General features: G+C 46.4%; 1 protein-coding gene and 1 non-coding gene across 3 annotated transcripts in view; both read right to left on the reverse strand.

Moving 5' to 3' along the window:
- The window catches only part of Tfap2d (transcription factor AP-2 delta), a 42,199-nt gene extending 18,826 nt beyond the window's left edge, over nt 1–23,373 (reverse strand). Inside the window, exons 1-5 of one of the 2 annotated variants that reach the window (XM_070023332.1) lie at nt 23,335–23,373; nt 21,672–22,175; nt 18,075–18,135; nt 7,936–8,101; nt 7,667–7,785 (exon numbers count right to left, since the gene is read on the reverse strand). In XM_070023332.1, the coding sequence (XP_069879433.1) occupies nt 7,667–7,785; nt 7,936–8,101; nt 18,075–18,135; nt 21,672–22,175; nt 23,335–23,373 (889 nt within the window). Of the gene's footprint in view, nt 1–7,666; nt 7,786–7,935; nt 8,102–18,074; nt 18,136–21,671; nt 22,227–23,334 lie in introns of those variants that run through there. The other variant, XM_070023331.1, reaches the window with a different exon arrangement.
- LOC138828528 (U6 spliceosomal RNA) lies at nt 2,981–3,082 on the reverse strand. Its single transcript, XR_011372279.1, has one exon. It is a non-coding gene; the product is annotated as a U6 spliceosomal RNA (small nuclear RNA).
- Nucleotides 23,374–25,373: the final 2,000 nt, after the last annotated feature.

Raw genomic sequence — 25,373 nt, forward strand, 5'->3', positions numbered from 1 at the left:
GAGAACTTTCACACATGTGATGACCTGCTAGGCAAATAGGCAGCCATCAGCTAACATTCTGACTTGTGTTTTCAGTGTATACAGCTATGAACCAAATGATTCTTGCCTATATACAAATATGTTTAAGTTACTTATTACCACGTGATGCTGAAATTGCCTCTTGTTTCTGTATGACCCATTCAGGCTGGAACCATTTTTCTCATTCCTACATGGTGATAGGTCCTGTTAGATGATGTCAATGAGGCTAATGTAATTACTCCTAAATTTTTAGTACAGAGAAGGTTTTGAGTGGGTTTTTTCTCTTCTAAAGAACCTTTAAAATAAACAATAGCAAATCTGTAATTGAAATTTTCATACTAGTGAGGTATAAAACATCATTACTTCTTTTTTTCAGTTTGCTTTATCCCATTTTATTTTTTATTATTTTATTCTAAATTTTTGTGTGTGTGTGTGCTGGCACTAGGATTTGAACTCAGGATGTCTTCTCTTGATTGGCTTTTTCACTCAAGGCTAGTACATTACCACTTGAGCCACAGCTGGACTTCCAGAATTTTGTAGGGTAACTGGACATGACTTTTCTGTCAGGTCTGGCTTTGAAATGAGATTAGTGTGAGTACTGCTGGGTTAGTGGAGAATCACTAAGGCTAAGGCTTAAACGAATAAGCAACATTTTAAAGGTGATTTTGCCCAGTACTTCATTAATGTAAGAAAATAGTAGAGAAAACATACATCTATTTGGTGGACAAATATGACAATGCATTGCTATGTAGAATCATCTTTTCTTTTATTTTTTTGCTAGAAATATGAACAAGGGAAACTATTGAGAAATCTCAAAACACCAAAGTGTGACTCACCAAATAGTGTTCCCACGCCCTTCCAGAGGATAAACTCCTGGCTGTTCCCAGGCTGTGCTGTTTTGTAAGTAACTCAGCAACACTATGTGTAATTCCAGCACATCAGGTTGTATATCTGGGATAGCTGCACAATGCACTGCTAGCACAGATAATTAAATAGCATTTGGACAGCAGCATGCCTCTTGAAGTTCCTGCTAAAACCCGATTCTCCATAATCTGCTCCGCTTTATGTAGAATCTCTGTCTCACCGTGTGGCGGTTACAGAAACAGTTTGAGTGGAACAGCTGCTATTTACATCTACACTGACAGCCAGATCCTTCCTTCCCTTCTTTCTGTTTACTGCTTCCACCCCGCGCCCGCATGCCATGAAACATTGTTACAGGATGCAGAGCGATGCTGCATCAAAAACAAAAAAAGTGGCGAGTGAAGACACTGCTATCCAGTTAAAGTGTGTATCTCCTGCTACAGAAGCCTGGTGGGTGAAGATCCAAAGACGAACCAGAAAATGGATGCATGAATTAAAATACATGTGCTGTTAAAAAGACAAGAAAAATATAAAGTCAGAGTCCTCAATACTACATTAAAGAAGTGGCAAGTGCAGACTCAGAGATCCAGTGTAAGGGTCTATCTCCTGCCACAAGAGCTTTGTGCATGAAGATCTAAGAATGAACCAGGAAATGAATCCGTAAATTAAAATACATATGCTATTAACACGCACATGCAACACAAAGGCTCAAAGCCTAGGCGCCTCTGATCATATGAAATATTTATCGAGATGAATTCCAGGAAGTGAAACAAGAGTGTTTTTTCCCTCCATTGTTAGTTTTCTTTTCTTTTTGTCTTGTTTGTTTGCCTGTCTTGGGAGGGTAAAGGGGGCACGGAAATGGAGGCGCAAAAGGTGGACAAATGCAGCAGTGGTATTCACTAGACACTGTGTTGAAATGAACTGTGCAACGTGTGGATGAAGGGAAAACCTGGGAGAGATCTTGGGAAGGGGTGACACTGTCCAAGAAGAAATGTACTCTTTACCTGACTTACATAACCCTCTGTATAACAACCCAGAATAAAGAAAAACGTACATACACACACACACAGATAAAACCCATCATGTTAAATTCTCCACGGCAGATAACTAAGAGTTAACAGGTTTAGAGGGGGAAAAAAATCACAATTTTAGGATCATACAAGCATATGAATAAGCCTCTAAGAGGTTTGATTGATGTGCGACAGTAAAGACCTATGAACTATGGCCTGTGAGCATCTATGACCTGTGAACTATGGTGCACAGCGAAGCCCAGACACAGGAGCCTGGGGTGGAGCAGAGCCTGCCAGGAGGGACAGGAATGCCTGGCACATCAGCAGGGTCCATGCGTACCCCGGCAGATGGGCTTAATATCCAAAGTGCAAGGCTCTCTGTTCCACGTGTCAAGTCATTGTTCCACACCCCTTCCAAAAAGTAGAGCCAGTGGAAGATATTCGCTTTTCCAACCATGACAGTAACAGCAGGTGCTGATGTACTCAACGACTCCATGGATATAAGCCGACATAAGTTATAGAACATGGGGAGAACATTAAAACAATGCTCTCTGGATTTCTAGGAATTATTTTCCATACTGGAAAGCAAAAAGTAAAAAGAAAAATCTAGTAAAAAAAAAGTGATGAGGAAAAATGTAAGTGCCCCATCAACGCTACCCTGCATGAAAAGTGAATGGCATAACCCTCTGTATAGTATCTCTACAATAAAAAAAAAAAAAAAAAAAAAAAAAAAAAAAGTGAATGGCAGAGTAGTTTCTGCAGATAAGTAGGGCGGCGTGTTCTGTGGAGGTCCTGGTCTTGCAAGGAACAGATAGCTCCAAGTGTGCTTTAAATTAGAAGACAAAGTACCTGATTTTCAATTTTTCCTTTTTAAAAGAAAACACATTTTTATTGTATTTTGGGGAAAATGTTCTTTATGTAACTAAAAGTAAATTCTGAACCCTAATTGGAACAAAGTAGTACTTCTGTACTGTGATTCATTCGATAGATTTGTTTAACCAATGATCACTTTAAAAATATTACCAGCAAGACTAATTTGGGATGAACTTAGTATTCTAAGGTCAAAGGTCATTCTATTTTTACTACAACGTAAAATTACAGAACACTTCACAAATTTGTGCGTCATCTTTGTGTAGGAACCATGCAAATCTTCTCTGTGTTCTCCACTATGAGGAGATCAGCTGCCCAAGCAAGCACTTTCATGTCATTAAATTTTAAAAAATGGTTTATATGTCTTAAGTTCCACTCATATAGCTACAGTTTCAGTCTTATCTCTGTGTGTAGTAGATTCAAACCTATAGAACTTTTTTTTTCCAAGAAGAATCTATTTGCAAATTTTGACTGTAGTTTCAAACTTGGAGCTTGTGTTAAGTATATTGTGTTGTAATATAAAACTGCACTAAAACTTAGAGCTGAAGAACAGAGTTAATATACCTTAGTTTTAGAGCAATTGGGACAGGAAGGCAGCGTGACATGACATCTCACACTGCTGGGAGCAGGGCAGGGCGTCTCCCTCAGCTAATCATGGTTTTGTTCAAACTCAGCATTCTGTGTTCTCAAGTCATAGCTTTGTTCTCATTCCACACACTGCCACTGACATAGCGTCTCAGTTCATATAAGCTTACTTTAAAGGAAAATACATGATCTATTATTTATTATTCTTTATTGGTTGATTAAAATAGTCTGCTGAGGAGTTCTCCCAAGATTTATAATGCAAAAACAAGTGCAAAAGAAACTCCCTAGAAAAGCACATATTAAAACCACGCACAAACATGAATGTGTTACTCTGTTGGTGTAGCCTTTGATTAACTAGACCACACTTGAAGGTAAAGTTACTAACCCCTTGCTAACCTATAACTGGAGACTTTGCTTAATTGAAGAAGTCTAGATCCCTCCCATATCAGTTAATCTCTGGCATTAGGGATGACCAGTTTTTGAAAACTCCAGAATTAATGTTCTCAACCATGGTTGAAATTCATGGTGAAGAGTAAATGACTGTATCTAAGGATTCTGTGATTGGTCCAGAAGGAAGACATTCACTACAGGTTGGGAGCATCTGTCTAGCTAGGTCCTTGCACGCCATGTGCATTCTTTTTGAGACAGTGACATAAGGAAACATGGGAGGAGGAAGAGAAGGAGGAAGAGGAGGAGGGGGAGAAGGAGGAGGAGGGGGATTATCAGGGAAACAAAGACATTCACCATTGAAAAATCTACGATTCTATTGGAGGATGCCAAGTACACTGGAGCTTGCTTTCCAACCTCTTAGAGAGACGATGCATTATCAGTACAAGGTGCTGGGACAAGTGGGTGGCCATATGGGTAAAAGCAAAATTGGATCCATACCATACAGCCAACAACAAAACAAATTCCAGATGGAGCAGAGAAGTGAGCATTAAAAAAATAATACTCACAAGGTAACTGAAAGACAGCATGGACTGGCTTTTTATAATCTTGAAAGTACACAAGCCTTTTATGGTATTATAATAAAAACCGAAAGCTGCAAAGTTATCTGCGAAATAACAATGACGCCAACTTTTTAAAACAGTTCTGCCTGCCTGGTAAAGGCCGCACAAACAACAAATTCCCGTAAGAGCAAACAGAGGACAAATAAAAGCCCAGAGTGAGGAGGATGAATACTCAGAGAAAACAGCCTGTCATCTTCATGCAGAGTGAACCCATATGAATGAACAGAAACTGAAATATTACCCCACAAACACAAAGTAAACACAGGCACAAATCACAGAAGAATCTCAGAATACATTCATCCTTTATAAGAAGAAATTTGTTTTACATCTCATCATCTTAGCAAAAATAGAAAAGAAATATATTGCTACCTACTCAGACTAGAGGACAATGCTATCTTGTCATGGCTTCTTAAGCCTATTGCTGAGAAGATTATAAAATTGTGACAACGATTGAGAATAATCTGCCAATAATGTATGAAAATTGCAGATGCAAACATCCTTTAACCTTGTGACCTATTCCTAATATACAGATATATGCTCTTGGCCCATAAATCAGGAAGAATGAAGCTAATCCGGGTTAAAAATCTGAAATCTGATGCTATTTAGAAGGTAATATTATTCTTGTATGAAGAGGAGAAAGTACTAAAGCAAGGGCTAATAGATCTTATAAGTGGCACAACTGGTGATAGATAGACATATGCATTTATTATTTTGAATATATACAAATTATTCAACATCAGTATCAGTATTAGCTGTTGTGCCACTTCACATACAAAACTGAGTTAGATAATACATACAAAAATAAAGACTTTTAATTAGCAGGCATTCGCAGGAAATAGCATAGTCCTACACGGAAGGATAAAGTAGGGAAAAAATGCCTAAAATCAAGCAATTTGAAGATCTCTACTTAGGGGAATTTATACTTTTGGAGCTGTAAAAGAGTCAGAATTTGTTTTAAAAAACATTTAAACTGAAAAGGATTGGGAATCATACACGGTATTTGGAAATAATACAGGAGAGGGGGGGAATTGAGAAAGAATGGGAAGGAGTGGAGAGAGGAGAGGAAAAGAGGAGAGGAGATAAAAAGAGTTGGAGAGGAGAGGGGAGGCGAGGGGGGCAGCAGAGGGGAGGGAAGGAGAGGGGTGAAGAGGGCGGGAAGGAGATTGATTGTCTGCCTCGGACATCTCAGTGCTCCATCCCTACTGCTCACTGTGATGAGAGGAGCCATGAATGCCCTTGGCTCTTTGCCGTGCCCTGGACAGCACCTTCGCAGACTTGGGCGCACAGGGAATCCTTGAGGTTTTAAATTTTCACACCACTTAGAAATTCCATGAGAAGTCACAGTTAATCTACCCTAGGTATCTGGGAGCTGGTGGTTCACACCTGGTGGCTGAGATCTAAGGGTCGCTGTTCCAGGCAGGAAAGTCCATGAGACTCTTATTTCCAGTTAACCACCAGAAAACCAGAAGTGGCACCATGGCTCAAGTAGTTGAGTGCTAGCCTTGAGCTGCAGAGCTGAGGGACAGTGCCTAGTTTCAAGAGTTCAAGCCCCATGAGAGCCCCCACCTCCCAATCTATCCTGGGTAGTGGGAAGGAAGCCACGGAACAAGCATGTGAGTCACACCTCCAGACTGAACTTCAACGGGCATGGAACTGGAGCCTGGGGGCATCTTAGTAACCCCTCTCCGCTGGCTCCTCTGTACAGCCAGGCTTCAGAATCCTGCCATGCACAAGATTCATGAATGCCCACTAGTATAGCTTAACAAGTGTTAGTTTTAATTTTTATAAAGAAAAACATAATTTTATTTCAAAGAAGTAGGAATTCAGAATCAACCCATTAGTTGAGGGTTTTTTTTTTTTCAGTACTTATTTTAGCCTTCCTCCAGCCCACAGGAGTGAATGAGGAGTCAACTCTTCTACTAAGCTCAGCACTCCTCACCAGCAAACACAGTACCCGATCTAGGACATACTCGTTCTCACCCTGCTTGCGACGAGTGTTTCATACGTTAGAGTTTTGCCAGGTTTTGGAGTTGTTGCAGAGACCTTTAATCCCTTATGTGAAAATTCACAATGGTGCTGCTGTTCTGATTCCATCTCCATCCCTCTGACATCCCGTGTTTCTGTCTCAGCCTCGTGATTGCCACCTGCTCTGTCTAAGAACATGGTCATTCTTCATGGGCATCAGGCAATGCTATGTAGGGGTAATATGGGAAAATGTCAAGATGACTGTTTTGCTTGTTTGTTGTTTTACCAATTCATTCCTACATGACACATAGACAATTAGCTGATGCAAGGTGTGTCATCGGTATGTCTAGATGGAGCTCGGCATAAAAGGTCCTTGTGATTTATATATTAAACATGAATAGCATTTTGGATGATAGAAGAATATTGCTTTGATGTTGGAAAGTTCTACCCTATAGATTTTTCTTTTAAAATGTCTAAAAATGCTTCTCTTTAGAAGAAGATGGCTTGGGAATGGGTAAAATTTAGTCATTATAGAACACACAAAGGAGAAAATGTAATTCAGAAAAAAAAAAAACTTCTAGGAATTTACTTCTACCTCTTTCCTCTCTTCTCCTAGGGATCCTTAGCCTCTCTCTGACTCAGATGATGCTTTCATAAAGCTTATCCTCTCATAGTGAACTTCACTATGCATTTATTTATTTATCTATTTATCTATTTATTTATTTATTTATTTCTGGTTGTGGGGCCTGAACTCTGGGCCTGGGCACTGTCCCTCAGCTCTTCAGCTCAAGGCAAGTGTTCTACCACTTGAGCCACAGTGCCACTTCTGGCTTTTTCTGCTTATGTGGTGCTGAGGAATCGAATCCAGGGCCTCATGCATGCAAGGCAAGCACTCTACCACTGAGTCACCTTCCCAGCCCCTCACTATGCTTTTAGAACGTCTACCAGGATTAACAAAATGCTATTCCAGGTCCAGTATCTCACCTAGATTCCTATGAACTCCTCATAAAGATTATTTATCATGTGGGTCATGTTGTGCTGAATTATAATGAGTTAAGTCAGGCCTGTGTAAACGCTAAAATCACAATTAAGAATGGCAATAGTTCAGTCCGATTGTGTTGCTGTAAGTTAGGGGATGCTTTCCTCGTCTTCTCTGTGATCACCAAGAGCTCTCTAAGTCTTAAAATGAAGCTCTACCCAGTCATCTGCACTCACGTCAACCATGGGATTTACCATCACTGTTCATTATCTCACTTAAAGGTCTCAGCAGAAGGAGAGAACCATCAGCACCCCCCCCCACCGCCAGCGGCCCCCCCCCCCACGGGCTCTGCAGTACCGCAAGCCTACCTTCCACCAAGGAGGTGAGCAGGGTGACGTTGGCAGCTTTCCGTCTTCCAGCCGGCAGGTTCAAGCCCAGGCGATCCAGCTTCTCCCTCAGGCAGCGGCCTCCGTTCTTGGATTTTGCTCTGTCCAGAAACAAATTCAAAAGAAAGGACGACGTGAAGTTCCCGCAGTAAGGTAAGTCACGAGAACCCTTGGCCACGCGGGCAGGCCAGGCCGGACGAGGGAGCGGGTGTGGGGGGAGACACAGACAGTAGGCCATGGCTTCGTCTCACCTTCGCAAAATGCCTCCCAGGAGCGAAGCGTTGAGGCACTCTGGGGGAGAGAGGCGTCTCTTCACCTCCGCGATGGTCACCTTGTATTTGGACGTCGAACTGAGCAGGGACAAACGGCCAGGAACCGAGCAAAACAAGTCCGTGGGATTGACCACACAAGTGCCACCTTGGAAGGAAAGAAGAAGAACACATTAGTGGGAGTGAGTGGCAGGGAGGATCACAAGGCCACAGGAGACAGGGGACTAGAAGGTGACTGGTGCACAACACATTGTCCTCACAGTCTCTGATCACTGCTCTGAAGACGCCTTCTGAACACCCATCAAGAGTCTGTCTACCCCGGATCACACAGAAGAAAATGGCTGTGAGTGCACAGCTGAAATGTGAGGGGAAAGAAATCACCATCTTACGGAACATAGGCTAGCTCACTAGAGTTGGATTTGGCACTATGACATCAAGAAATACTTCAGTTGATTAAAACACCAACTCCAAAAGATAACCCTCTCCCCAAAGTAGGTAATATTTATTCACAGATCCTTCAAGGAAAGACAGCTTCACGTTTCTTCAAGAAAACATAGATCAGCTGGGTGTTGATTGGTGGCTCATGTCTGTCATCCTAGCTACTCAAGAGGTTGAGATCTGAAGATCATGGTTCAAAGCCAGCCCGGGTGGAAAAGTCCATAGGACTCATCTCCAATGACCAGAAAAAGGCCAAAAAGTGGAGCTGTAATCCAAGTGGTAGAACACCAGCCTTGAGTAAAAAATCCAGATCAAAGTGCAAAGTCCTGAGTGAGTTCAAGCCCCAGTACCAGCACAAAGAAAAGAAAGGAAAGAAAGAAAAAAGGAACAAGGAAGGAAGGAAGGAAGGAAGGAAGGAAGGAAGAAAAAAGGAAACAGATCACTCCCCAATCTGTCTGAAGTAGATTTGAGAGTTCATTGATGATCACCAAATACACATTTCCTGCTGCTCACTTGCAAAAACACTGAACCAATAAAAAATGTATGATCTTGGCTACATGAATTGTGGGTATAAGATGCCTTCTTCACACCTGGAGTCATTTGAGGGCAGAATTTTAAAAGCTTACTGGCAAATTCAAGCTCAAAGCTTGAATTTTTCTGAGATAGCAGCTTCTTACTTGAGTTATGGGCAGGTTAAAGGGGGAAAAAGTGGGTGGAGAGAAAAGAAAATGGGCAAGCATCCGTGGTTTGCATGCCTTTGCCAGAAACATACCATTGGCCATTGGCATTCTGAGCAAGGAGGCGGTGAAGCAGGGCATCCCGCATCCAATCTCAGACTTTAGGAGTCAGAATCTACATGGTTACAAGATCGGAAGGTGGGATATACACCATTCAAGTTCAAGAAACACTGGACCAGACTCATCCCTTGCCTCCACGCCCAGCTAAGAGGCAACCTTTTTGCATTTTCTTTTAACTAAGCAGCACAGAGGAACTGTTACATCATTGGCTCTAGCAGTCAGATTCAACTACGTTCTAGGCACCTCAAAAGGAAAAAGACCCTGGCTTGGGGGGCAAGGAGAGAGCAAGCTAATCTCACCCTACTTTTCTAATGCTGCCATCATTGTGCTGTTGGAGGTCCCCTTAGCTCTTCTGCAGTCCCTAGGGTTCCCCCCAGTGCCAAGAACGGTGGCTGTCTCCCTTAGAGTGCTGGGTTGTCAGAAACCCTGCCCGCCTTGCCAAAACTAGACAGAGGCTAGACAGCCGGAATGTCAAGACAGACTCCAGGGCTGGAAGTCAATTCTTGTACACTTAGATAAAACCCCTGTGCCCGATTCCTACAAATCTGCCCTAAGTTTTAAGTTGAGAAAGTTATATCTCAGTTTTTTGTGTTTGTTTTTGTGTTGGTCAGTCATGGGTCTTGAACTCAGGGCCTAGGCACTGTCCTTGAGCTCCTTTTGTTCAAGGCTAGGGCTCTACCACTTTGAACCGCAGCGCCACTTCCAGTTTTCTAGCAGTCTCACAGACTTCTGCCCAGGCTGACTTTGAACCGCAATGTTCAGATCTCGGTGTCGTGAGTAGCTAGGATTACAGGTGTGAGCCACTGGCACCCAGCTTATATCTCAGTTTTTTAAACTAAAGCCCAACACCACCACAAACAACATATGCTCCAAGCATAAACTCACTGGCACGCCTCCTCTTTGCGTTCCTAGAGAAGTTTAAACCACAACGATGGTGAAGATAATGACGGCCATACAATTACTATTCCTTTTTTTTTTTTTTTTTTTTTTGAGATTCCCAGACCAGTGGCTACCATTCACCTTCACTAATATTTTCATCTTGCTCTCATGGGTATAAAGCGCATGAAAAAGAAAAAGAAAAACTAAAGCCACTTTTCAAAATTTCAGGCAAACTGGAAAGCAAGTTAGGGATCAGGGGATCTAAGCTTTAATGTAATACTCCAAGAATCTTGACCAAGATCGCATTAGGATTTAGGTCAGACTGAAGAAAAAAATATCAAACAACAAGAACGGAAATCACTGGCCAAATCCAACATGTACACAGCCCTCTCCTAACAGGAGCCCCTTCCCATACTTACTACGAGTCCTAAACAATTTTATATCTGTATACTTCCATTTCTCTGTACACTAGCCAGCCCATAACAGAGAAAAAGGAATCTCACTGAACTGGGACGAGTTTGACTATGATTGAGCCTAGGTATGGATGGTTTTCCTGCCTGCTCTCAATACAAAGGGCACAGTTTTAGGTCTGTCCTAATCTCCAGTGGATTAAAACATTTAATTAAGGGGTAGAGACCAGGGGGCAGGAACTGGAAGAGAGAGAGGGGAGGACTGACATTGTCCAGAAAGAAACGTACTTATTACCTGACTTAAGTAACTGTAAACCCTCTGCACATCCCCTTTATCACAACCATACAAAATAAAAATAAAACTAATTAATTAGGAAATGTGGATAGTCATCTTAAAAAAAAAAGAAGTTAAATCAAATTCTCCTCCATTTGCTTCTGTTGAAGTAAAGTCCATGCTGGAAGCTTAGTTCCTGAGAGGGACAGAATCTACTACCTTACCATCTGTTAACTCCCCGGACTGAGTCTCTCTTCTTATACCCAGGTTGGGACTTCAGCGCGCGCGCACACACGGGCATGTGGTAGGTAAGTTACACAGGCTGCATATTAAGAGTATGTGTTATGCACACACAAATTGCCTGAAGGATTTATTTTGTATTCAGTATTAGCCATCCACTCTGGAGTCTTTTATTTTTTTATGTCGCAGCATCTTTAAAGGGAATTTCTTTTGCTTTGATACTTGGCATGGCTGCAGCCTTGGGGAGCTTTTTCGTTCTGGCTAAAGATTTGGCAACTTGTAGAGTTTACAGCAACTTGGGGAATCTGATATCTTTCTTCTTGGGGGTTTCAAATTTTAGGAAAGGTAGGGGAAAAATAATAGAGTTTTGCATTTTGTCATGGAGATAGTAAGGGGCAGGAGTTGTCTAAAGGGAACTGGTTGATAGATGGACATAATGAGCTCTCAAGGATGGATGGCCATGTATGCATGGACCTCACCCAGCAGTGCAAAGCAGGAATGCCCAACTTCAGGGTGCCTGTGGGGTGGTGCACATTTATGCACCTTGGCCCTCACTACAGGTGTGTGATGCACTACAGGTGTGTGATGCACAGCGGTTTCAGCCCACTCAGGGACATCTTTGGTGCTAGAATCATGGTGTTCATACAGAATCTTGTCTTAAAATCAGCTCTTTTGTTTTTCCATTCATAGTGCACAGAAACAATTTTCCAAAGTCAGTTTTCCCCCATCCCTGTTTTCTAGTAATGGGCCTTGACCTCAGGGCTTGGATGCTGTCCTTTAACGCATTTTGCTCAAGCTTGGTGCTCTGCCATTTTAGCCACTGCTTCACCTGGAGCTTTTTTTATTTGGTCAGGTGGGGCCTGAACTCTGGGCCTGGGCCCTGTCCCTCAGCTCTTCAGCTCAAGGCTAGCACTCTACCACTTGAGCCACATCGCCACTTTCGGCTTTTTCTGCTTATGTGGTGCTCAGGAATCGAACCCAGGGTCTCCTGCATGTAAGGCAAGCACTCTACCACTGAGCCACCTTCCCAGCCCCACTCGGAGCTTTTTGGAAGTCAATTGGAACTAAGAGTCTCATGGACTTTCCTGCCTGGGCTGACTTTGAACTCTGATTCTTGTCACTCAGCCTCCTCTGTAGCTGGAATTATAGGCCTGAGCCACTGGCACCCAGCTCTGTCAAGATGTATTTTTTTAACATCTGAAAATGTGAGACACCACTTTTCCATTTCCTGTCACATGCAAACTCTATCCAGTAGACACAGCAACACTGTGGAAATATTGACTCTAAGCCAATTGTCTAGGATATGGTTTTTAGACAAAAAAATAAAAAAATGAAGGAGCTTGCCAAAGCCAAGTAAGAAGCTAGCTAAATACGCTGGGCTGAAGAAACCAGGAACAGAATATACAATAAACACACACACACACACACACACACACACACACACACACACACACACACACACACACAGAGTACCAGATCCTCTAGCCCTTGGACCTTGTTTGCACAACATGAAGTAGATGGAGGCTGCATCCCTCTTACAGCGAGCCCAGGCCTCTGCCCCTGTGTCTGTGGGCAGTGGGGTGTGGGGAGAGGTGGAGGGATGTACTGGGCTATAAGGAAGAGCTTGATAGAGCAGCACACCACACTTCCTTGGGTTGGGTTGTAGTTCTTTAGGCCTCTGTTGGTCTCCCCCCCCCATGGAGGGGTGCTGTGCAGGGAAACTGGATGCTTCCACATGCCCAACAAGAGTCTCCGCACAGGCCTCGTCTGGAGCGGCTACCAGGTCACAGGACGCGCACGCTGTCACACACCCCTTCCCCAAGGCTGCTGTGAGCCACAGGCTGGGCCTGGGCAGCTTCTCACCCCCCCCTTCCCCTTCCCCACACCTAGAGTGTGTAAGCAGGGAGGGGACCCCCAAGCCCCCCTGCAGATGCGGGGTACTTCCAGGCCCCGGCGTTGAAGTCACACCTCCATCCCTTTCACTTGTCTCCCCTGTTGCTATTGACACAATTAGACCAAATCTTAGGAGCAAAATAAGTGTTCTGTTCCCCTCACAGCCAAACAGATGTTTACAATGCAAATGAAAGAAATACCAACGGCAGGGATTTTCTCTTTCCTTCTTCATCTCCAGTGATCGCTCTTTTTTTTTTTCCTTTTCCTGACACATTAAAAATGTGTAAGCGATTAGAAGGGTTTTCCGGCCTCTGTTTGTTCTGAGGCTGCCCTTTGGTGAGGAATGCTGGGGCGGGGCTTCCAGGAACGCTTACCCTGGGATCTTTCCCCCTCCTGAACTCCCTCCACCTCCTCCCGCCATCCCCACCCCTCCACCCCCTCACGGCAGCAAATATTAATTGCAATCAAACAGGAAAGGAGGAGGGGACTTCGTTGCCACCAAGTGAGCCTTTGATGAGGTATCCGCTGTGCCTGGTGTGTGTTGCAGTTGGAGGAAGGAGACAAGACTACTAAAGGTGTTACTGGGAAGCGGGAGTTCCTGCCCCTGCCCAAGCTGATCCTTAGCAGAACAAAAGGCAGGGGCTCAGCCCCGTGCAGGGCCCTAGGGCTGGACGGGTCAGGGCGTGTGGGGAGGGATGGTGAAGCAGACTGAGCTCAGGGCTCTGGCAATTTTCAAAGTAAGGACCTGGGGGAGGAGGGGCGGAGGCCGTGAGAAAGCACACCCACCCACCCACCCACCCACCTGCCTTCCGACCAGCACCAGCGTTCAACAAAGGATGCCTCCAGATCCCACCGGGCCCAGTTCAGACTTCCTGTGAGGAAAGAGCCTGGATCTCAACCCTGCAGTCTCAGGCCAATCCGTTGGCTCTGTGTTCACCCAAGAAGGAGAGAGCTAAAGAGATGACTTAGGTGCTGACAAAGGAGAGGGAAGAAGAAGGCCTTGTCCAGCCCATGTCACCCCTTCCAGAAGCTGTTGAAGAAAGCCAGGTCTGCTCCTGCACCGCACGTGGCCGCCCAAGGCGTTTGCAGGACCCCAGCGGGGCCAGCGCAGGCTGGGTCTCCTGCCCAGGCCGCTGACACCCTGGGAGAGAGTGGCAAGAAGGAAGAGGGGGTCAGCTCTACCACACGCCCCAGAGGTGGGAGTGGCGGGGGAGGTGATGGAGCCCAGGCTGCGTCCCGAGAAGCATTGGAAAAAATTAAATCCGATCGGACAGTGTTTGTAAACGCCTCCACCTTCAAGCACCAGTCACCTTTAAGCGATCTGACAAACTCTAGCCCGCTGAAAAACGCACAGGGTTCAACTCATATTAATCCCCCCCCCCCAAATGTTTTGATTCAAAGTAGTTTGTATTTGGTGTAGCCACGGGCGATCCGAAAGTGCCCTGCGCGCCGGAGGCCAGGTCGCTCTCGGCCCCCGCGTGGCCCAGGGGCGACGGCAGTATTTAAGCTTCTGAAATTAGCCCCGGGCTGCTGGGCTGGCCGATCACAAAGGGAAACAAGGGCCCTTCCCCATTCCTCTTCTTTTTAATCCAGCCCCCCAACTCTTCTTCTTTGCTTTTCTTTCTTTTTTTTTTTTTTAAGAGTGCCATTCCAATTTCACAAAAGAAGACGGGGCCAAAATGTCACTTTCCACCAGCTCTGTGAAATGACTGGGTCTCTACTCCAGCTCCATCTGAAGACCACAGCCTCCTACCTACTTGAACCCCTACCCTGACACCGCCACCCGAGCCCCTGCCTTATTAAGCTCATCATCGTGGTCCTTGTCAATATTGCTCTTAGTATTAAATATGGAGAGCGGGAAATGAAAGGGACTGGCGTCTCTCAAAGGGGAGGGGGCCGTCGGGGAGGCCCAGAAGGTTCAGGGGGTGGGAGGGAGAATGGGTTTTCTTTCTTTTTCTTTTTAATGATTAAAAACATAGACGACTCCTGTAAATAGAAGCCTCATTTCTTCAAGAGATGCCTTTTGAAACCCCCGTATCTGAATACTCAAGGAAGGCAAAGCTCCTCTCTGTACGAACAACATTAATATGATCTCTGCAGAATTTGCTACTCAGAAATATTAACATATCAAAGCCGACGCCCGAGGCTAAAGAAGCTATCGATAGGCAAGCACAGGGTAGAGTAAAGATTATTGGTTCTGATGGTTGGAGTGGCGGGGGCTGGGGCAAAACCACGCACACCATTAACTGAGAGCGAGCGAGCAAGCGAGCCAGCACGGGAGCAGCTCAACCTCACCACGGAGGTAACAAATATTTTATCTAGGTGGTAATTACTTCGCCTGTGCCTTCTCTCACTCAGCATCTTTGGACTATCGGGCCTCCTTTCCAGACAAAACAAACAAACAAACACTACGTAGTTGACATAAAGTGACTCTGAAAAATGGCAGGTGGATTTTAAGGCATCCAAGTGGCCAAATTTAAAGAATAACTGTTCAAGTCTCACCCTTCCACCCACCGCAAACCAAGACAACACGCGCCACACCCAGCTCCAGTCAGAACCACATGCCTCTGTGCTTTTCCTCCAGAAAAAAATATATTGGAGGGAGGGTCTTGAGGGAAGCGAAAACTATTTTTCTTGCCATCCTAAATTCTGGGTTTGATTAGCAATGTACAAGTGTCCAAGAATTGTTTGGGCAAAAATAGCAAAATTATTCATAGAAAAGCAATGCTTTGCAAGAAATCCCGTTCTGTGTGGAGAAAGCCCTGGCCAGACCCCTGCTCCACTTCGGATGACAGAGGTTTCTGTGAGCAAGCCTAGCATAGACCGGCGCGGGACTTAGGCTCCTGAATTTTTATGAGCAGAGGTGATCCAAGCTATTGATTATTAGTCCCGTGCACAATCCGGACACAAGAAAGAAGTAGCTTTCGAAGTGTGTCGGCAAAAATGGAGAAGCCAGGGCACAATGTGTTCCCCATTAGAGCAGCATTTCCTAGGCAGCCTGCGCCCATGATCCTCAACACAAGGTAACTGCAGACGCAAGGAGACAGATCCTTGGCTCCGGAACTCGACTTGGCCTTTCTTTCCGGAAATGCCATCCTTAGCAGCAGAGCCTGGAATGACTTCTTCCCAGCTAACCGAAGAACAGAAACACAAACCTGCTGCACCTTCAGAACTGCCGCGCTCTCTCGTATAATCAATGCTTGGCTTGAAATAGCAAGACAGGACGTGAAGACAAGACTTTTCATAGACAGGAGGAACAGGGGCCAAGTTTAACAAGAACAATAAAGGGCGTCATCTAAGGGACCCCGATTTCTTTGTCATTGCTTTGCCCCTTGGAAGGATGGAAAGAGATGTGAGGGTGTTCGCATGTCTCTCCCTGTACATTTAACTAATTTCACAACTGAGTCCTCGGGTTCCCGCCCTAGGCTTCGAATTCCCACCCCCTGGCATCTACCACACACAGGGTTCAAGCATTGGAGAGGACGAGGCTCTAGCAAATACCAAATACAAAACCAAACTGCAGGAGCGCAGGCGAGCACGGGAGCCGGCTTCTGGATGGAATGAGAGGAGCTGTCCTTCAGCACCACGCGGGCGCCCGGGCGCCAGGAGCCAAGACTCCCACCTCTGCTTTTACCCGGCCCGGGTACTTCCTTACCTGCCCAACAGTGCGCGTATTTAATTTTAACATTCAGTCGTCTTGGGCCTATTTCCTAACACTTTACATGTGGCTGCAAACTCGCTCCTGGCCTAGCTGGCAAATGTAGAATTGTTCATATTAAAAAAAAAATCTGCATGGAGCAATATCAGTGAAGATATATATATATGTATGAAGTCATTTTTAAACCCCTGAAAAGTACAACTATAGAGCTGAACAACTCTTTAAAATTTAAAGTAAATTCCAGGAACAACACAACAGCCTATTTCCAAAAGGAAAGCACCCTTTGTTCTATTTCTTGTTGAATTGAAAAGCTCCTATTGGGTATCTGGTTGTGAAATTTTCAGTTTAAACAGAAAAGAATCCATTGCTATCTTCCAGCTTGCTTCTCTCTGAGAGAGAGAGAGAGAGAGAGAGAGAGAGAGAGAGAGAGAGAGAGAGAGAGAGAGGGGCAAACCATCCAAGTAGCTTTGACACAAATGGAGAGGAGAGGAGGGGTATTTACTTGGTACCATCAGAAAGGATGCAGCCTTCGTGGTTTGGTTCCTAAAGACAGCAGTGGGGCAGGGGCAGGAATTAGTCTTGGTGAACAGGCCATAGCTTATTAATTCGTATGAAGTTGGGGTAACAGCTGGTCCCTCTCTCCTTGTCTGCTCCTCGGGTTACCCAGCCTGCTAGGAAAATAAACTTCAGAGGCTCTGAGTACAGTTAAGCAGGGGGAGCTAGCGAAATCTGTATTGCCTTGAGGCCCTGTGAAAGTCATAGTTCAAAACCTTTTGTCATAAAGGAACATCTCAAATGCAACCCCCTTCAGTGAACTGAACTGAGAACAACAGCTCCGTCCTCTCTCGCCTCCCCTCCCCCCTGCAACCTTCCAGTTCTGTGGGTAGCTATGGATTCAGATGTTCCCCAACAGATGGGAAGAAGAAAGCTTTCTCCAGTACACTTAACACTACCTCCCCCTCCCTCCCCGAAGGAAAGACATGTACAGGACACTTGGAAAAATAAGGCCGCAGTGATATTCGTGTTTCATTAGCCTCCCCTCCAGCCTCAGCAGATCTAGCCTTTCACACAGAATCTCCCAAAGCCTTGAGCAAACACCAGCACCTCAAACACTCAGGCGTTGGCTGGCACATTAGGGGCCTAGAAGAGACCCCAAATTCTGCTCCAAGATGCGGTATTGGTGATTGGAGGAGGGGTGTGAAGGTTTTTCCATTCCATCTTTTTTTCAGTTTTGTTTTGTTTAATTTCCTCCCTTCTAACTTTGCTTGTGCCACGGTCCATGGAGGGGCAGGGGGAGAACTCCTAGCACCAGATTTCCGGTGTTCGCCCAGAGTCCTGGTCTTGCCGGAAGAAGGGAAGCTTTTGTTCATGCACCTGGGCCTGCGGTAGAGGCCTGGACATTTTGACTGAAGCAATGGTTTTCTTAATAAACAGATGTAGATACTCGATGTTTACCAGGACCACCGGCAGATCGCCAAAACAGAACAACAGATAAGACAAGGATGTTTGTAGTCAAAAATGTTCCCGCTTACCTCTCCTTATCACTCCACCTTGGCCATTGAGAAGGAGCCCGCACTGAGCTTCTACAGAGCCCTTAACAAAAGAAAAAGAAACAAAACCACTCCATCAGGCTAAGTATGACCAGGCTGGGAAAGCATTTCCAAGTAGCCCTTCCCCAGCCCTGTCTCAGGAGACCCTTAAAAGCAACCATCGAGGTAAGGGTAAGCTGGCCAGCAAATGCAATTTTAGGAAAACAGATTTGCAAGAAAACCACCACCTCAAAGTCGCATAAATCTTAAGGCATGCATTTGACATCACCATGCAATATTACACTTCAAAGTGCCTGGAAGCCTTTTATCTTGGCACAAGAGAACGGGAGGCCCTTTGAGTCTTTATCCAGGCCCATACACTAGGTGCAGATGGCGTACAGTCAAGCACTTTCTGGGTGGAGAAAATGACACCTCAAGTGTCAAGTCTGGGGTTGTGGGTGTCTTGGGGGCTGAGGAGCCATTTCAGACAGAGGACTTAGATGGAGCCCATTATAAGGCTTCTATAGCATGCCAAATGTAGAACCATCCTACAGAACCATCCAAAGTGGGCCTTAGAGAGGGCATCACCCACTGTAGACTTCACCCACTGTAGACCTCAGGGCTCTAGTGGATGGAGTGATCATTGGAGCTGGAGGAATGGAAGAACTTGGCTGATTTTTGGTTAAGAAAAATTAAAAATTTCTCTCTGTCTTTGTTTTCCTCTTTCTCCCTCTCTTTCCTAAATCAAAATGTGTTAAAGGCTCATTTTCCTTTACAAACAAACGAGGTATTGGACATGAAAGAGGCCTTGAAGGGTGTTAACCTAGCCAACAGCCCGTGAAGAGTTAAGTAAATGCGGAGAGAGTCGGTGCATAATAAAAACCCACTTTACAAAACAACCTTTACAGCCCCAGCTCCCCGATACCTCCCACATCACCATATTGCGGCTGGCCTGTAAGACCCTCCTTTCAACCTACTCACCAGCTCTTTCTTATTTTAAATGTTCTGCCTTAAAGTGATTATCAAATCAATATGGAAAAAAAAAACTTGGGGACTGAGCATAAATTAAAGCGGTGATGGGAAAAGGTGTGACAGTTTTCTTTGTCGGCCATAGCAAATCTTTTTAGGGGACTCAAAGATGGAACTGAAGCCTCCACAGAGTTTGCATCTGTTAGGCAGACTTGGACTGCCCTGCAAACCATTGGACTTTCACTTAAAATTCTGTGCAGGGAAAAGTATATTTACATTTGTTGCATTTGAAATGAGGCATATGCTGATGAATGTTTTAAAAAGGAAGAAATAAAAGAAAAGAGACTGGGGGTTTTCTCCCTGGGTTCTCGTCTCAAATGTAGCCAGGACACTTTCCCTTTTCCATTCTGCCACTGAAAGTCTGGGAGAGTGGGAGAAAACAAGTTGCCAGCTAGACCAGCTTCCTTCATAACATTCACAGATACCAGATAGGAGCACACATGTATCGATGTGATGTCCCTATCGACACACATAGATACATTATACATCACACATCCTATTGTGTTTCATCTAGTATCTCGGAGTGTTCCCGGTCTGAGGGGGAGTGATTTTCTTTTTGCCTTAGTAGGAGTAATAAAAGGAAAAGAGAGAATAAGTAAATACGGAAGAGAAAGGCTGTAGAAAATACTTTAAACCACCAGAAATGTAAACAGGCAAGGACTCTGGAGCTCTTGGAGGGTATGGACACTTTCCTTCCCATTGTTTTGCTGCGCGAGTTAAGATGTTTATTTTTCAGGAAGAAACAAATCTTGCTCTCTTTGCTTAACAAACTTTCCCCCCTCATAAGTAAAACATGTTGTTTGGTCGGATGACATTGCATAAATGACCAGTTGAATGGCACTAAGTCGAAAATTGGATAAACTACGGTGTGCATTTGCACAGGATTCTCTTTGTCTGGTGGTTGCAAATGTCCTAATCCCCTCTTTTGAAAAAATGCCCGGCTTTGTGCCTCGCACAGAAAAAAAATTTGTACAGATACAAAAAAAAATCAGCAGCAGACGTGGCTGTTAAAAAGAGTAAATAGGTTTTAGTTGAACTAAGCAGTGAATGGCAGATTCCCCCTACTCCCCCAGACAGAAAGGATTCTTGTGAAAAATGTCCTAAGCGAATACAATTATTTTGTGACTCTACGTGTAGAAAGTCAAACTTTACAGAGGGCAGCGTCTCTCCCAGTGCCCCAGTCTCAGAACTGTGAGGAGTGGAAGAGCTTTCGCTGTCGTTTAAAAACCATTCCTTGCCCCGAGGTAAGTAAGGGGGGGAGATTTTCTGTGCGCAACAAGGGGTCTCTCCCGTCTCCAAGGCGAGCTCCGGGGCCAGCCCCCTCCTCGCGAACGGGGGGAGAAACTGGACAGCTTTGCGTGGAGCCAGGAAGGAGGGCTCCTCCGCCAGACCGGCACTTTCTGCCAAAAGAAACCACCCGTTTTACTCTTCTAGACTGTTACTCGAGATAGTTGTGAGCCTATGTGTTTAATACGCACCTAAAACAATGAGAGTGCAGAATTACAGCTGCTTGGTAGCAAAGAAGATACAAAAATGCGTTCAGGAAATAGATTCCTGAATTCCTCGTCAGCTTCTAAAGTACCTTCCTTCCTTCCCTCTCCTACCTTCCTTCCTTCCTTCCTTCCTTCCTTCCTTCCTTCCTTCCTTCCTTCCTTCCTTCCTTCCTTCCTGTTTTCTTCCTTTGCTTCGTCCTCCCTCCCTTCCCCTTCTGTTCCTGTTCTCTTACTTCCTTTACTTCCTGGTTTCCGTCTGTATAAAGAGTTGGATCTTATGCACAATCACACACAGATGGACTGTGCACTGAGGAGCACACACGCGGACACACACCAGGCCACAGAGGACTGGACTCAGTTCCTGGCAGGCCATATGCAGTGTTACGATTCTTACACTGGGGTTGAGTTTTGGGGGCTCTTGTTTGCTGTTCCCCACTTTTCACACAGCGGTCTTGGGGGTTTGGTGAAACTTTTGTTCAGCCTCAGGGCTCCAACTGTTTTCTGAGAACAGCTTCACACTAAGATTCCCCAGACAGACAGACCCACGGATGCCCAGTCAGTCTGGCACACACAGGCCCGGGACCAGTCTGGAGACTGAGGGTGAGATGGGCCGTGGACTTACTGGGTCTCACTCAGTGCTCACACCCCCACCCCACACTGGGGGGGAGGGTAACACTGGATTCACAGAGGCCTTCTGTGGTGGGTGGACAGAGGTGGGGGCCCTGGCGAGGGGCCCTCCTAGGTGAAATGCCCGGATTCAAAGAGAGAGAGAATAGAATAGGCAATTTACTCTTCCCTTGGTGGTTTTGATCACTTCTCTCAAGCAATGTGTGTGTGTGTGTGTGTGTGTGTGAGAGAGAGAGAGAGAGAGAGAGAGAGAGAGAGAGAGAGAGAGAGAGAGAGAGAGAGGAGAGAGAGAGAGAGAGAGAGAGAGAGAGAGAGAGAGAGAGAGAGGGAGAGAGGGAGAGAGGGAGAGAGGGAGAGAGAGGGAGCGCGCGGTCCAGGGGGGAGAGAGGCCGGCGGGGAGGGGAGGGAGGAGGGAGGGCGGGCGCAGGGAAGGTCCTGGCTGCCAATTTACCTGCAGGTCGTCGGCCCCCGCGGCGGCCAGGCCCAGGCTAGGCCCGGGCACGAGTCTCTGGTGGTCGGGGTGCATTCCATACTGGGAGCCGTGGCTCATGAGGGACAGGTCGTGGCGGCGGTACGCGTCCAGGCAGCCCAGCTCGCGCCGCGGCTGCTCGTCCAGGCAGGAGGACTTGAGGGCGCGGGCATTGTGCAGGTTGATGAAGTCGGCGGGCTCCCCGTGGTGGAGCTGCTGGTAGTACTGCTGGGAGGGGTGCAGCGGGTTGAGGGAGTAGGCGTCGGGGGTGACGGCCGGGTGGCTGTGCTGGAACTCGTAGTGGAAGGACTGGTGGTGCAGCGGGGTGTACTGGTGGTTGGTGGAGAAGTAGGGGGCCGCGAACTCGGTGCCGGTGGTGGAGTAGGTGAGCGGAGAGGAGGAGGAGTAGGCGACGGTGGAGTTGGCGACGGATTCCAGACAGCCGAGCTGCATCAGACGGTAGCCGTTTGATCCGTCGTGACGTATCTGCAGGGAAGAGGGGGAAAAGGCAGAGCAGAAAAACTTGAGGTTTGTCATAGTGTGGATTTTGGGGCGCCCCTCTCCCGGAGCGGGGCGCGCGTGTTTGGGGATTGTGTCGGGGCTCTTTTTTGGGGGGTCTTTTGGTCTTTGGGTATGCCGCCCCCTCCCTGCCCCGCGCGCGCCCCGCCGCCGGGGCTGAGCGCGGTCCCAGCCAGCCTCCGCCAGGCCCCGCCAGGCGCGCAGCGGGGCGCGGCCCGGTCCTCCCCGCAGGAGCGAGCCGAGCGCGGGGGAGAAAAAAAAAGTCCCTCACCCTATATAGGTGCAGGCGACATCACACACACGCGCGCACACACACGCACACGCGCGCGCACACGCGCGCACACACACACACACACAGAGCTCCCTGCCCCAGTCGTGCGGGGAGCCGGGCATCGGGTGCCACCGCGAAGCAGAGCAACCCAGGAGTCGTCCACGCGGTCCAGCCCCGCGCGTCCGGCCGGGCTGCCGACCACGGAAACCCCCCTCCCCACGCGTGACCACGCCGAGGCGGGCGGAGAGGGCCCCAGGCGCCCAGAGTGCGTCCACGCGCGCGCGTGTGCAGGGTCTTTACGAAACCAGAACCCTGGCCTCCGCCAGATCGTTGGCTTTGCCGTCTGGGGGGGAGGAAGAGGCAGATCGACCTGTCCTTCCCTGCCTTCCCTTATACACGTGTAAAAAGCCCATTCCAAAAGGGGGTGCGTTTCCCCACCCCCCCTTGTCCACCTACCGCCCCCCCCAGCAGCAGCAGCCCCCTTTCTCTGCCTTTCCTGTCTTTATCTCTTCCTCTCCCCCTCCCCAACCCCATTACCACGGTTCTATTTTCTTCCTCATGATGGCAAAAGAAGTGTCCTAACGTGGCTGGCGGAGAGTCGCCCTTGCTGGGCGACAGATGCCAGGACAACTTCCTCCCCTTCCCTGCCTTAACTTCTCCCTGAAAGCCAGATTATAATTAAACGTAACGGTCCAATATAGATTAGAGACGCTGCCACCGCCCGCCGCCGCCGCCGCCGCCACCACCACCACCACCGCCACACACACAGACACACACACACAGACAGACACACACAGACACACACACAGACACTCACACACACGCGCGCGCACTCCAAAAAAAAAGTAATAATACCTCAGCATCGTGGACTAGTCCCGGAAAGGTAGCTGACATGTTGGATTCCTCCAAAAGCTAACGATGCAATTTCCCCCTCCAAAAAAAGAATCGGGAGGGAAACAAAAAAAAAAATCCCAAACTTCTTGTATTTTCCAAAAAAAAAAAAAAAAGAAAAATGTTTTAAGGCAGAAAAAAAATGTGCTATAGATAGAGAGCTAAATTGTAATGGTTTTGCCCAGATCAGATAACTCCTTATCTCATCCCCACTTAAAAACCTGTAGGAACAAAATTTTCCCTCTGCACAAAAGCAGCTCCCTGGAACAGATTTTGTACTTGCTGAGTATTTCTTTCGCTGATGTCGTAGGTCCCTTGGTAATATAGAAGTTTTGAAAATTAAGCATCAGCACTGAGAACTCGGAGGACAATAGCTAGAAGAGATTTATCCCAGGAGACAAGGAATAAATATTGTATCTTCGCCTAATAAGGAACTGGAGGTTCTTTCAACATTTTTATCCATTTTTCCCCCAACCTTTATCATGCTTTTCTGTACCGACTGAGGTGGGAACTCATTTCTTCCAAGAGGATTTGTACACAGTTCACTGTGAAGACAGAGATAGAGCTAGCAACACCAGGGCTATATTAGAGATACAACTATATATTAATTAAAGCTTCCCCCCCTTCTTTTTTACACGAGTAAGTGTTCTCTCCTATTGGTTCCATTCTCTAGATACCTAAAGCTGCTTTTTCCCCCCCACAACAAGCAACCATAGGAATCAGTTTTCCCCAGATTGGGGAATCTGCCTTTTGCCCAACTGGAAGCTATACGCATCTCTCCATATTTACATCGAAATTTAGGTTCATTTCCCTTTTTTGAAAGGCAACAACCAGGCAGTGGTTTTACACTTTTCCAGCAGCTTTTTTTTTTTTTAAATAACCATGACGGACAGTTCAAGTTTTCATCACACAAAAGAAGTGATAGAAATGACCATGAATTTAGAGTGGGAGATGCAAGTTAAATAAAGAGGTGACACAAGATCTTACGTTTGGGTAAATGTCTTTTACCTCCCAACCCAACCCAACCCAACCCTTCTCTTTTTTTTTTCCTTCTCTTTTGTGCTTTTGTAAACAGTGACTGTTTGGGGAAGGGAGTGTACCCCATTTAACAGTGGACCCAGTTATGTGAACAGCAGAACTTAAAATAACCTTCAACTATGACCTTGCAAGTTAGATTTTACTAAGAGAGGTAATGAAGGCGACAGCTCCACACCTCCCTCTCCAGTTCTTGGGTTAAACATTTTTTTTCAACTTTTGAACAATTTTGGAGCTGTCCTTCATCCCCAATTGGGCTCCCTCTACCAAGATATCTAGCGTCTCTGTGTGTGTGTGTGTGTGTGTGCGTGTGTGTGTGTGTGTGTGTGTGTGTGTGTGTGTGTGTGTGTGTGTGTGTGTGTGGCTTCAAGCTCAAAATACTGAGTCTTTGCAAGAGCTGCTCTCCAAGCCCCCCCACTCTCTCCTAAGAAAGAGCTGACTGGCCCACAGTCCTCTCATTGATAGAAGGGGGTAATTCAGTCTTAATTGGCATTTCATTTGGATAGCTTTTAAGTGTTTAAGCAGAGGTGTCTTAATAATAAGCCACAGACAGACAGACATGTAGCTGTGGCTTTTTTTTTTTTGTAGGTAGTGGTCTAGAGGAGTTATTAGAATCTGCTCATGCAGGCTAACTGAAGCTGTCACTCAGCACTCTTTGCTTTACACAAATGGACAAAGGCACGCGCCAAGACCTGAAATGCGGGGCTCTGGAGATCCGCGGCGCATTGCTACCACACAGAGGCCAGCAGCCAACACTTGCTCCCTAATTCAAGGTGCTCTGTCCCCTACTCCTTTTCAAATTCGACAGACTGGTTTCTAGTGAAGGCAGGAGACAGACAGACCAGTAAGGGTGGCCAGAAAGAGCGTGTGGCCGGATCTTTCCCTAGGAGGGTAAGGGCCTGATGTTGGCGCTGAGGGGCGCAATCTCAAAGTGCTCACCTTGGAGTCTTTGTTTGCCGGGGCTGAGC

This window comes from Dipodomys merriami, unplaced genomic scaffold (assembly GCF_024711535.1).
Source record: "Dipodomys merriami isolate MVZ:Mamm:240054 unplaced genomic scaffold, mDipMer1.0.p SCAF_16, whole genome shotgun sequence".
Classification (NCBI taxonomy): Eukaryota; Metazoa; Chordata; class Mammalia; order Rodentia; family Heteromyidae; genus Dipodomys; species Dipodomys merriami.